This window comes from Zeus faber, assembly GCF_960531495.2.
Source record: "Zeus faber genome assembly, chromosome: 6".
Taxonomy (NCBI): domain Eukaryota; kingdom Metazoa; phylum Chordata; class Actinopteri; order Zeiformes; family Zeidae; genus Zeus; species Zeus faber.
Genome location: NC_137201.1, coordinates 12,386,342 through 12,399,247, shown reverse-complemented (window position 1 = coordinate 12,399,247; position 12,906 = coordinate 12,386,342). Strand labels below are relative to the sequence as shown.

The 12,906-nt window shown below is 45.7% G+C and overlaps 1 protein-coding gene across 1 annotated transcript in view; it reads left to right on the top strand.

Moving 5' to 3' along the window:
- Positions 1-1,759: 1,759 nt before the first annotated feature.
- Positions 1,760-12,906, top strand: part of kcng4a (potassium voltage-gated channel, subfamily G, member 4a) — a gene marked incomplete at both ends in the record, with an annotated part of 25,116 nt that continues 13,969 nt past the window's right edge. Inside the window, 2 exons of the mRNA XM_080001869.1 lie at positions 1,760-1,867; positions 2,602-3,243. Of these exons, the coding sequence (XP_079857995.1) occupies positions 1,760-1,867; positions 2,602-3,243 (750 nt within the window). The remainder of the gene's footprint in view (positions 1,868-2,601; positions 3,244-12,906) is intronic.

Here is a 12,906-nt window from a genome sequence, read left to right as displayed (position 1 = left end):
TAATAAATAAAAAATAAAGAGTGATTTATAGCAGCCGCTATGCCGTGGAATACCACATTTCCCTCCTTCCGACATTCACATTGACGTGAACACAATTTACTACATGAGATCCAGGACCATTTCATAAAGGATTCATTCTAATCCAAGTGGTAAGGAATAACCAACAATACCCTACAAAGTTTAATAGCATTATTTGAGGGTGTGTGTGTGTGTGTGTGTGTGTGTGCGTGCGTGTGTGTGCGTGTGTGTGTGTGTGTGCGTGCGTGTGTGTGTGTGCGTGTGTGTGTTTGTGTTTATTCATCTATTAATGTATTATTATAATTTTATTTTTGTTTCATTTGTTTGATATTTCTACATTTTTAAAAAAAGGAGAAATAACTTCAATTCGTCATGAATTAAGAAGAGCCTGGTCTCTGTGAGTGCGCGTGTGCGTGCCAGTGTCTGTGCTCGCGTGTGGCAGCCGCCGCCTCTCCAAAAAACACCTCCTTCAATTAACTTTCCACTTCCACAGCCTCCCACCCAAAGGGAGCACTGTCACTGGATCTATTAATAAATACTTTATCATGCTCCGCTCTCTCTGCAGGATGGAAATGAAACAGCAGCCAAAGCTCCAGGACTATATTGGTTTTCCCTCGTAGCGTCTATCTGATGTCTTCACATAGATCCTATGTTTGAAACAACATTGAAGTTGATTGAAAAAAGAGATTTCAGTGATATGTTCTGTGCACGACGAGAATACGTTATATAGGGTTGAAATTATTCTATTTATCTACATTTTTCTGTGTCCATCAATATGATCCTCGTGTGAAAGCTATTGGTAGCAGCGTACAAGCCTGGGAGCTCAGGATATACTGTACTACTGACTTCACACACGGAGGCAGATACACAGTCGCTGTCGTGCTCACGCTGGCGGGCAAAAGTAGTGCAAGATACCAAGCATCGATCACAAACAGGTGTGAGAGTCGTAATTAACCACCTCATGAGACGTGTCGGTGTCGGTGTGTGTGTGTGTGTGTGTGTGTGTGTGTGTGTGTGTGTGTGCGTGTGAGTGTGTGCGGTTTGAGAAAGAGTTAACGGAAAGTGCAGGAGTGGTGGGAAGAGCGTCAGAGTGGAGGAGTGCAGCCGCTCCTCAATGAAGCCGTGGTGACACGACGCACAATTCGCGGAAAACTTTGGGAATTACTCCGGAGCGGTCTCAGTTGCCCCGTTGCCCAGTCGACCATTCCCCTCAACACCACAGAACCTCAACCGTCTTCTGGTTTTCCCGCGAGCGCCGTGAAAACAGCTGTCTCGGCGCTTTGTTTTGTTCAGGAATTCCCTTAAAAAGAAAAGAAAAAAGAAATGCCTTCAAGCTACGTGACATGAGGAGATCAGAGTGGGTGATGTGTCTTTCTGGTCTGTCTATCCGTCTGTTTGTCCTTCTGCTGCTGGACAGAAAAGGAAAGTCAAATTATGAGGAGGAGCCTAATACGCTGCAGTCTAATTGAGGTATGTTCTCAGCCCCTGTCTTTTTTAACAGCTCAGTCGTGACTCCCTCTCTCCCCCTTTCTCTCTCTCAATCCCAGAGCGCACAGAGCCGTAGTAGCAAGACCAAAAGAATCCCTTTGGGCTCTTCATCCTACGACCTTGGCAACACTTCCGACGCCCCCTGAAGGTCGCAAACCGGAACGGATCCCGGGAGCGCGAAAAAGTGCGCACTCCCCTGTCTTCTCCCTCCGAGCTGCACCCTTGAGGAGCGGCGCGCCTTCCCGATGCCGCCATGCCCATCATCAGCAATGCCAACCATGACTTCAGCAACCTGTCGCTCAGCGACGACAGCAGCCTCGACCGCATCTTCACCGAGATCCCAGAGACCGAGACCATCAAGGTAGGGACGGGAGAATTAGAAGGGGGGTGGGACTGTGCCAGACCATGGACCATGCTGGGACCAGATACTTTTATCAAACAATTCACAATACAGTCATACGGTGGAGTTGAAAGTGGGACAGTGACAATGTAAATTAAATGGCATTGAGATATGGTTATGGTTGTAAAAGTTAAAAAAAAATTGGTCAATGTTTGCCGGCAATGCTGTGCCTCTAAATTGAATGACATCACATAAAGATGAAGTTTCCACATAAACACCTGCAATATCATTAATACTTGATGAGTGTGAAGGGGCGACTACAACCTAACGATAAATCCTCTCTCATATGAATGCCTTGAATTAAAAGTAGCCTTAGAGATTGCCACATTCAGGATCTTGGAGGAAATTCTCTCGTTTTTGTAGACACGAGGATCTATTAGGCATAAGCATTTCTCAATCCAAACAACAGAATACACTTGCTTCAAATGGATAATTAAGATTGGTACTGCTCTTTTACAACATAATGGTTGTATTCGGGAATGGATTGATTTGTGTATGTTTGGATTCCTTTCATGATGTTGTGAATTCCTACTATTATGTTTCATCTCTTGGCAAAGGTCCTTTTCTTGCTGGGTCAATGCTTGTTGTTGGTGTCTTTTTTGCTATTTGTCAATCATCAGAGGTACTCTGCGTAATTTATCCATTATGGTCAACAAACATCTCAAAATACTCAAATTACTCCATTACTCTCTCAGGGCGTCTACTACAAGCGGGCGCAGTTCATCCGTCGGCCGGAGGACCTGGTGTCGGTGGACCACGGACTGCTGGCGGTGATCAACGTGGGGGGTAACCGCTACACCGTCCCCTGGAGCACGCTGGAGCAGTTCCCCCTGACGCGGCTGGGACGCCTCTGCGGCTGCCGCTCGCCGGAGGACATCGCCAGCGTGTGCGACGACTACGACGAGGCGTGCGGCGAGTTCTTCTTCGACCGCTCGCCCTCCGCCTTCCGCGTCATCCTCAACTTCCTGGTGGCCGGGAAGCTGCGGCTGCTGCGCGAGATGTGCGTGCTGTCGCTGCACGACGAGCTGACCTACTGGGGCGTGGAGATGGCCTACATGGAGCGCTGCTGCAAGAGGAAGATGTACACCAGGATAGAGGAGGTGAACGAGCTGGAGCGGCGCGAGGAGGAGCGGCGGCAGCGGAACGCCATGCAGCGGGAGCCTGTCGAGGAGACGCGGTACCGCAAGACCATGAACCACCTGCGCGACATGGTGGAGAACCCGCAGTCGGGCCTGCCGGGGAAGATCTTCGCCTGCATGTCGGTGCTGATGGTGGCCATCACTGTCATCAGCCTGTGCATCAGTACCATGCCGGACCTGCGGGAGGAGGAGGACCGGGTGAGTAGAGTGCACGCCTGTGTGTGCTTGGGGGGAGAAGGGGCCTATATGTATGTTCCCCGATAGGCAAGTGCTGTCAAGTGACTCACCGTACACACCGCCATATTGTCGGTCAAAACATGCCAGCAAAGTACCGGCAATTTACAACAACCTCAAATAAGGTCGGCGAGACATTGGCACTTTCAGTGGTGGACTCGCATGGGCTTTCAAGCCACTTAACACCAGAGGACATTCACAGATCTGAATCCGGACATTGCAGACCCCTGCAAGGCTCCAGAATTCATTTTCACAAGCCTGAAGAGTGCGTAGCTATACAGTATAGCTGTGATATCGATTTTACACCAAGTACACCAGTAGACACGCAACTAAATGCAAACGGGCTGGTTTGTCTGCCATGCCAGGCGAACCGATTGAAGGGTTTTCAATGTGAGAATTTTGGAAATTTGGGATACTGCCATTGGGAAGTTGACCGGCATATGGCAGCCAGTACATTGGTGGTGCACATTTCTATTGTAATAGAGGGGCAGGGATTATGGCTCCTTTGCATCCACACATTTATTTGCTCAGTAAAATGCGAAATTATTTTCAAATGTCATTGCCTTTTGTTTGGCAGATTAGAATTGTTGCTGCATCCCATAAATACTCTAAACCCAGCACCACTGAACAAATCTAAATGCAACAAAATATCTCACTAATATCTCACTCTTCGCACAACATAACATAACCATGGGCAATTTCAACCCTCAATTGTTTCATCGCTCTCTTACGCACAAACACATACACACACACACACACACACACACACACACACACACACACAGACACACACATACAAACACACACACACACACACACACACACACACACACACACACACACACACACACACACACACACACGCAACCCCCCCAGCCTGTCGTGGCTCGCTATAGGAGCTGTCCTTTTCAGCACCATGCAGCAACAATGACACACTGGCTTTGAAAACCTATAAATGTTCCAGAAGACTGGAAACCTTGTACATTGTAAACCATGAAACCTTAGCACCGTCTTCGTGGCCTCCTTCGCTTCGATATGTAGGTACCCCTATTGACGTTTTCAAAATCCCTTTTCAAATACCCTCCACAGATGATGCAGCTCAGCTTTCACTGGGTACTCTGTCATCCGTTGTGCGTTATCCTTCTGGAGTTTGTGACGACTGAGTTTGCTCTGCCATTTGCACCACAGTTCGCGGTAATTGCACCGATAATAAGATGTCACTTTAAGACGATTTAACGTGAGGAAAATCCCCCCATTGGATTTGCCGCTGCCTGGGAGACCTCGGGGCTGATTCTGCGAGTTTGGCGAGACCGTGGACGTGACCCCCGCATTGTTAACATTCATCTGAAGTGTCGTAAATTACATTCGGAGGCTGCATCTCCTCGGAGTGTCTCCCCCCCACCCCCAATGCTGAACGGAACAGATGGTGACCGTAGCGCGTCATGATTAATATGGGCGAGATGCTTATAGATGCCAGACGAGCAGCGAGCTTGTTGAGAAATTACAATCTTTACAACCTGGAAACTTGTGCTAATGCTGCACACAGCGCTGATGAGCTTTGAGCATAGGTTTGTGTGTGTGCGTGCGCTCCTTAATAGGTAGAAAATGAAGACCCTGCTGCTCAGTGAGGCCTGCCCAGTGACTGTCAGTAAACACTGGGGGGATAATGGAATAGAAAACACACATTCTTACACACACTCATACACACACACACACACACAATTAGTACAGTATAAATATAGATGTATAAATATATATTTTGTGTGTTGGGGGAACAGAGGAGGTTGCTGCAAATAGAGTGATACAATGTGGGAGCGCAAAGTGTGCAATGAAGAGCAACTAACCGCTTTCCACACCAGGAACAGATTATTGATTTTGATGTGAGCATCCGCAGGCTGCAGCTGGAATGAAGACAGAATAGGGAAAGAGTTTTGGGGGAACTTAGGGAGAAGGGGCCCAATGCAGCTTTACACTTATGAGTTCTACACAGGCGAAGGGTGTTTCACTCAGTATTCCCCCTGGAACCTCTTGAAGGACCCCTGGGGCGGTCATTCCCAGTCAAAGATAGATAGGACAATAGATATCTGTCAAAACACTTAAACACTAATAGTTATAATAAAAGGCTTTGTTATGTTCATAATGGAAAGTGCATGGTGCTCACCACCTTTATGCTCAAACAAGATGTAGTACTGTGAGTTTGTAGGAAACAAGAGAATGTCAATGTTTAATTGAGTTTAAAAACAATTGTGCCTCTGTAATCTCAGTAATAAAATTACCGTAAATTGTATTTTGGCTGCTGAGCGGCAAGCAAGGTAACATGATGGACCCTGAATTGGATTAAACTGTAATCTGACAGTGGCAAAAAGAATGATTCACCTCAACAAAGTAGGGAGTACTTTTCCAAAGAATCGATATCACTTTGCATCACGATGAAGCGTGTGATTTATACACCGTTCTACACCCTTATACACCATGGTTGTGTTTCAGCTGTGACTCACACAGAGTCACAGCTGAAACACAACCTCCACTGAGGGATCCTCCCACCGCCGCCTGCATCGATCCCTGGCATGGGACGCTCTGTTTGAGGAGCACATTCCACTGTGTCAGTATTTGAGTTGGTCTGGGTAAATGTGCGTGTGTGTGTGTGTGTGTGTGTGTGTGTGTGTGTGTGTGTGTGCGTGTGCGCGCGCGCTTGTGTTTGCGTTTGCGTGCGTGTGTGCGCGTGCATATATCCATGCTTCAAGGAGGCAGAAAGCTGAGAGCGGAGGACTTTATGCTAAAGTCCACAATTCCCCTCCTCTCTCTCTCTCTTTCTCTCTCTCTCTCTCTCGCGCCGTCTCTCTCACGCTCTCTCTTGCTCTCTCTCTCTCTTTATCCCTCTCCATCTCTCCCTCTCACTCTCTTTACCTGCTGTAGCTCACCACTCTCCTGTATAAGGTTGTTGAACTCCTCTTTACCCTGTCTCTATTTTTCTCTCCCTCTCTCTTTGTTCTCTCTCTCTCTCTCTCTCTCTCTCTCTCTCTCTCTCGCTCTCGCTCTCTCTATCGTGTAAGGTCTGCTTAACTCCACCCCGCGTTGTCCGACCGACCATCCATCTGTAATTCACGATGCCTTGTCGTTCACTCTCCGTTTGTTTTTGCACTCCCACCCTCCGCTCCTCCACTCCTCCACTGCTCCACTCATCATCCGTCTCTGCTCTGTTTAGGGCGAGAGGGGTGTAAAAAATGGATGGAGGGAGAAAAGGACAATTAAGAATGAAAGGAAGAAACAAGACAAAAAGGGGAGTGGGGGAGAGGGAGCGGGGCGGGGAAACGGAGAGAACATAGCGAGTTGGAATAGAAATGAACTTGGGAGGAACTGAGAGAGAGAGGGAGGGAGAGAGAGAGGGGGGGAGGGAAAGAGGCAAATCAGAAAGGATAGATTAGAGGGCGCGCTGCAGAGAAAACAGTGAGATAACCACTTTTTTTTTCCGTCTATTGTTCCGCTCCTCCTGCTCCTCCTTCTCCTCTTCCTCTGATTACCTCCCACATTCTTCCTCCTCTACCTGACGTTGTTGTGTGTGAGTCTGTCCTCGGCCGATCCCTCCTGCTATCAAACGCTGCATCACTTTGAGCTAAACATTCTGCGTGGGGGCGGGGCGGCGATGTGCTATCTCGGTTCCAGGCCCACTGACTAACCCACCACCACCCGCCCCAAACCCCCGCACCCATCACCCACCCCACCCCACCCCGCCACCCCCAGTCTCTTGATGCGTAACTCTAACTCGGTTGTTTATGTAAGCGCCCCCCCCCCCCCCCCCCATCCATGTTATTGAATTCATGCCACGTACAGACTCATGGAAAATTGATACCACCCCCCCCCCCCCCCAATTCCCCCACCCACCCACCCATCACCTCCCAGCTCCGCCACCACCACCCACCGGATGTATTCATGGAATGCAAAAAGATGCATGAAATATTGATACGCAGTCATCAAGCAGAATCGCACACGTTGGCATTCCTGCAAACTGGATCAACAGGGCAGCATAGAGAGACCTCTCTACCCCATCTCTGGATTCTTGGGGGTTCTCGTATTTCGGTTGTTTACACATTGCCTAATCAAACAGAAGACCCCCCCCCCCCTTTTTTTTTTTTTACCCACGGGACAAATAATGAACTCACGCAGTCGGCATTTTGCCGACCAAAAACCAGAGGTAGGAAATTCCAGGTTCGGAAGGTCAAAGTCCTGCCGTGTTTTTGCCCCAGCCATAAACTGCTTACTAATACTGATGAACAAATCTACAATTTCAAAGCCGTTTTGCTGTTTTGTTGAGCTAATGACAATTAAAAACGTTGAACTTGGAAATGGAACAACACTAAAGAAGACGTGGACCTGTGACCTGTGGCTATTCATATCCTGTCTCCAGATTATGGGTACTTCAGGCTTTTGTTATTCAGAGAGAAATAATACAATAGAAATAAGAGAAGATACAAGAAACTTTGGAAGATTTGAGGTGGTTTCCCAGAGAGATGGCTCGTCTCCAGGGTCTCTAGATACAAACAGACAAGAGGAACTGTCCTCATATGGTGCAAAAGCTTGTTCCACCCAAAGCACTTCAGTCAGAGTGTGCCCCGTCAGATTGGCCAGGACCAACCACTTGAGGAATGGTGAGTTTAAAGTAGTGTTTAGACTCGCGGGAAGGGGACATATGCAACTCTTAACACGCCGAAGGGAAGCAGCGCGCCTGCATTCATTATCTTCCTGAGTTTACATGTGCTCGCCCAGGATGTAAACACAGGGAGCATCTGTTGAGCTTTTTCCGCAGCACGTGTTTTGAGTGGGAATGTGTCGGCTGACAAGCGATGGGTCGATATTCGAACGCTGTTAAAAAAAACAAGGTTTGAATCTGAAAATTAACATTTGAAAAAATATGCAGTGTTTCAACATAAATTTCTTATGCGCACACACGTCCACGTACATCCTCTCTGGGCACGCAAGTGAATGAGCTGTGTCCGTGTGACGCCTTATCCGCCAGCTGAACAGGTGCAGGGGCAGCTCTACGCTCATTAAATTAAAATAAGGTAAAAAACAAAACAAAACAGACGCAGTGTTCTGGAAGAGGCTCCGTCCGGACTCTACAGGTGTTCCGGGCACAGTGCACCACAGCGCGGGACGGAGCACCGGGGGGGGGGGGGGGGCAGCACGGTGGTTTGGTTAAAATAATCGCTTAATTTAGGCTTTTTTTTTTTTCTTTTTACTTTTCCATATTTTTTTTTGGACAGCTTTCAAAAATCTCCCAAAAAAGGATCAACAGCGGAAGAGCAAGGAAAAAAAAGGACCAAATCTTGTGATAATCCCGGCGAAAGGAGCCGTCCCACCCCCTGGTGTGGGGGTCGCGATTAGACGGCTGCAATTTTGCACGATCGCCCCAAGACTAACGTGCAATAACACAGCCCCAAAGTTGGTCAAATTGTCCCTTTTTAAAATTGTAATAGATATTCGAATATATTCAAACTGGTGTGTGTTTTTATTAGAAGGAATATTCAAATGTGATTTATGGCCAATAGGATGACGGCAAACCAATAAAAAGGGATTTCACAGCCCCTTTTAGAGGGAAAAAAGCACATTGGTCGCTGTCTGTCAAAATGCTGTTTCCATTGAAGGACAGTGAAGGTTATCCTGTTTCTTTTCAGCCCCTTTTAGTTCTATAAGCTGGCTTACTAATCACTTTAACACATTTTGGGGAAATAGAAAGTACAAGAAGGACTTCACTGTTGTGACTTAAAGACACCTCTGTGCATGAATCAGCTTTACCTCCACAAATAAAAGTTACTTTACCCATGAATGTTCCGCCCCCATGTCAGTAATTGAAGTGTGCATTCAGTCAGTTATTGCCAAAATTTTGAGTCAGACATTGTTTGACGTTCAATAAATTTGTCCAGCGAAGAGAATAAGAGAGAAAGATAGAAAGGAAAGAGAGAGACAGAGAGAGAAGGTTGGCCAGAACAAACAAACATAAGTTCCGGGCTGTGACCGGAGACATGACGTTATGGTCATTGGGAGCCTCACGTGGCCGCCGGTCAATTATCTCCCAGGACTGCCGCATAGCCTGCCGCGGCAAATTATTAGAGAAAGACCGGATGGCTTTGCAAACTTCTCCCTCTACTTTCTGAATAGAAAGTAGAGGGTGTGTGGGGCTGGAGGGGGGGGGGGGGCGGGAGAAGAGATGTGGAACAGACAAATGTCGACCCAGGAGAGGGCTGAGAGATAAAAAGAGACAGATGGAGCGGGGTGTAAACACTAAACCAGCCAGGGAGCCCCATTCCCCTCCATGTGTGTCTCCCAGAAGGGCTGTACAAAGTTCCAAGACTGGTTCTTCCTGGACACACACACACACACACACACACACACACACACACACACACACACACACACACTTACAGAGGCAGTAGGCATCATCACATTTGCATAAGACAAAAAAAACACATGGGACAAAAACTGGAAATGTCAAGACACACTAAGAAATAACAAAGCACTATCCTTACATTACTTTACCCTATCTACCTTGAAATAACCAACTTCTGTAAGTACGTTATTTTAAGTAGGATATTGAAGCTTTTTCCAGATTTTGTCATTCAGGTTAAAGCTCTTTCCTTTAATTTTTTTCTTAACCGGTGAATGAGAATGTCTGCAGAATAAAATAACACCGGTTTAAGGTTCTTTAAGGTTCTTTTTTTATCCTGAAAACCCCCCAAACTCTAAAAACACCTAGTTCTTCAGTCTGAAGTAAAAACTTTAAGGTAGTAAAATTGATATTACAGTATATATTATACAATACAACTAAATAAGTGGGGTTGTTCATGTTACTCAAGGCAAATTAAGGTCAAACAAAGAAACGGCAAAACTTGGGGAAATATTTAGTTTCATTAATGTAACTCCCATTCATATACTAGTACAACTTAAACATTGAGGGGCGAATTCACAAAGTGATAGCGCGGCTTTTGCGGCCGCTAAACCGGCGCCAATAACAGAAAAAGCAAGCGTCTAATTCACAAAGCACCCGCAAACGGTGAAATGCAACCCTGACTGCACTGCCACACAAACAACGTCTCGGTGCGCCGGTGCTATTTGCACGTATTTAAATCAGGTATTATTCATACCTTTGGTGCAAAATTGGCACCCTTCTATGCAAATGAGCATCCTTGCAAATAGCGTCCAATCCACAAACACCGGCACTAATAACTACACGCAGTAAGAGTGACGCTATTACCATCTGCAGAGACCTGTTGGTAACTGCGTGAAACCAAAAATAAAAAATAAAAGAAGGCAGCAATGTGCGATCGTCTTCAGAGAGCTGGTGCAACTGAAGCGCATTTATAAGTGCTGCCACGCCCAGACTTTCTAGTGATCTGTAAATACATTTTTCACATTATTATGATAATTCTTATTATTGTCACAGCATCTGTAGGCAGTGGAACGGGTACCAGTCCATGGTTTTCAAAACACACTCCAAAAGCAACTTGTTGAAACTTTGAATAATGTTTTGTATAAATAAGCCATTACAAACGTTGACCAAAAAACGGTTTTATAATTACTATTAACCTCCAAAAAACAACAACTAGAAGTTGTAGAGAATAGCCATAAACTGGTCAAAATTGGCATTGAACCACAGATGGCATCGAACCTCAGGACTATGGACAGCTCGGCCAGCCGCGGCCTTTCAGGTTAGCGGCCCGGAACTTGGTAGAGTGAAGTATATGAGTACATGAGTTGTCTTCATTTCTACATTGTAAAAAAGATTGAGCGAGAACTAGAATTTCTTTATCAAAAAAGTATATATGTTATTCATGTAATAAATTAAGTATGTGGGAAGAGGTGGTAAAACATACTCTTCCCACACGTGGGGAGACCCGTGACTATAAAACATTTAAATAGTATGAGTAAATCTATAATAAAACACTCTTCTAACACTCTACCAAGTTCCGGGCCCCTGCAAACCGAAAGGCCGCGGCCGGTGGAGCTGTCCATGGTCCTGTAAGTTCTATTTTGACCACTTTATCACTATTCCCTATAACTTTTAGTTTTTTGTTGTTTTGTTCAAAATATTTTGAGTTCAATCGAAATTGTAGAACTGTTTCTGAAAATATTATATATATATATATATATATATATATATATATATATTATATATTCAATATTATTCAGTATTAACAAACAAAAATTTTATTAAAATATTATTTACAGATCACTGGAAAGTCTGGGCGTGACACCCCTTATGAATGCGCTTCCATTGCACCAGCTCTCTGAAGACGATCACACATTGCTGCCTTTTTAAACGTATTTATTTGGTCTCCGTGCAGTCACCACCAGGTCTCTGCAGGCAGTAATAGCATCACTCCAACTGCGTGTGGCAATTGGCGCCGGTGTTTGTGAATTGGACATTTTTTTCAAGGAGGCTCATTTGCCGCAAAAGCCATGCAATCCTTTTGTGAACTCGCCCTTGAGTGTGTTGGGAGGAAAGCCTTTGAAGGTTCAGTGTGTAAAATTTACGGAACAGACTCAGCAGAACTGGAATACAATATTTATGTTTGTGTATTATCCCATGAAAATAAGAATTGTTGCGTTACCTTGGAATGAGACGTTTTTATCTACATAGGGAGCGGATACGCTCCACCGAGGCCACCATGTTGCTCCGCCATCTTTTTACGGTAGCCGAGAATGGACAAACCAAACACAGGCTCTAGAGAAGGACATTTTTCGTGGCACTGAAGGCCACCGTAGCTTCTCCTACGTCATTAGTAACGGGACGGGTGAGTCATTTGGTTGCGATCTGCAACCTCACCGCTAGCTGCCACTAAATTCTACAAACTGCACCTTTAAGACTCTGTACCTTGAGTGTTCCCTTTGTTTTGCTGCTACTTTGGTCTTTCCAACGCTTGAGAAACCACAGAGCGCAGTTCATTCCTTATCCCTCGTCTAACAACGATACGCAGTATAGAATTCTTCCGAAAGGAATTGAGTGGTATAATTAGCGACATGTGCAATTATTTGGTTGTTGAATATGTTCACTTTCAGGTTCTGAACCGTACGTATGGAAATGTAATATTGTGTAAAATCAAATTAGCGTTCTGTGTGTTTACAGCCAAGTAGGTTTGTATATTGAGGTGCGATGCCAGTAGAAGCCCTCGGAACAAACAGTGGCCTCCGGTGATTTGTGTGTGTGCGTCCCTCACTTTGTCATTATCCAAAATGAATGTCCCAAAATATACAAAGCCTCCAGATCCGATTGGTTCCGTTTTTAACTAAATTCTTCCCTTTCACAGTTATCTCGGATTATCTGCCGTGCGCTCACCTTGACCTTAAACAACAAATCCTGGAAACAGCTGTGGTCCCATTTCCAAGTCGATTGGGGACATTTCCTGTCCTGTCCTCTGAATAGTGTGATCGGTGATCGGTATAAGGCCGATCGGAGGAGCCCATCAGATAACGCAAAACACGCAAAATAAAACCCTCTTCACACGGCAGTGCTTGCTAATCGATACTGACCACCACGTATTCATTAGAAAAATTGTTTTACTATGTGAACTAAAATCATAGTAGAGCTGCGCAAAGACCTTCTTGCCTTCTTCTCTTTCTCTCCCTGTCTCT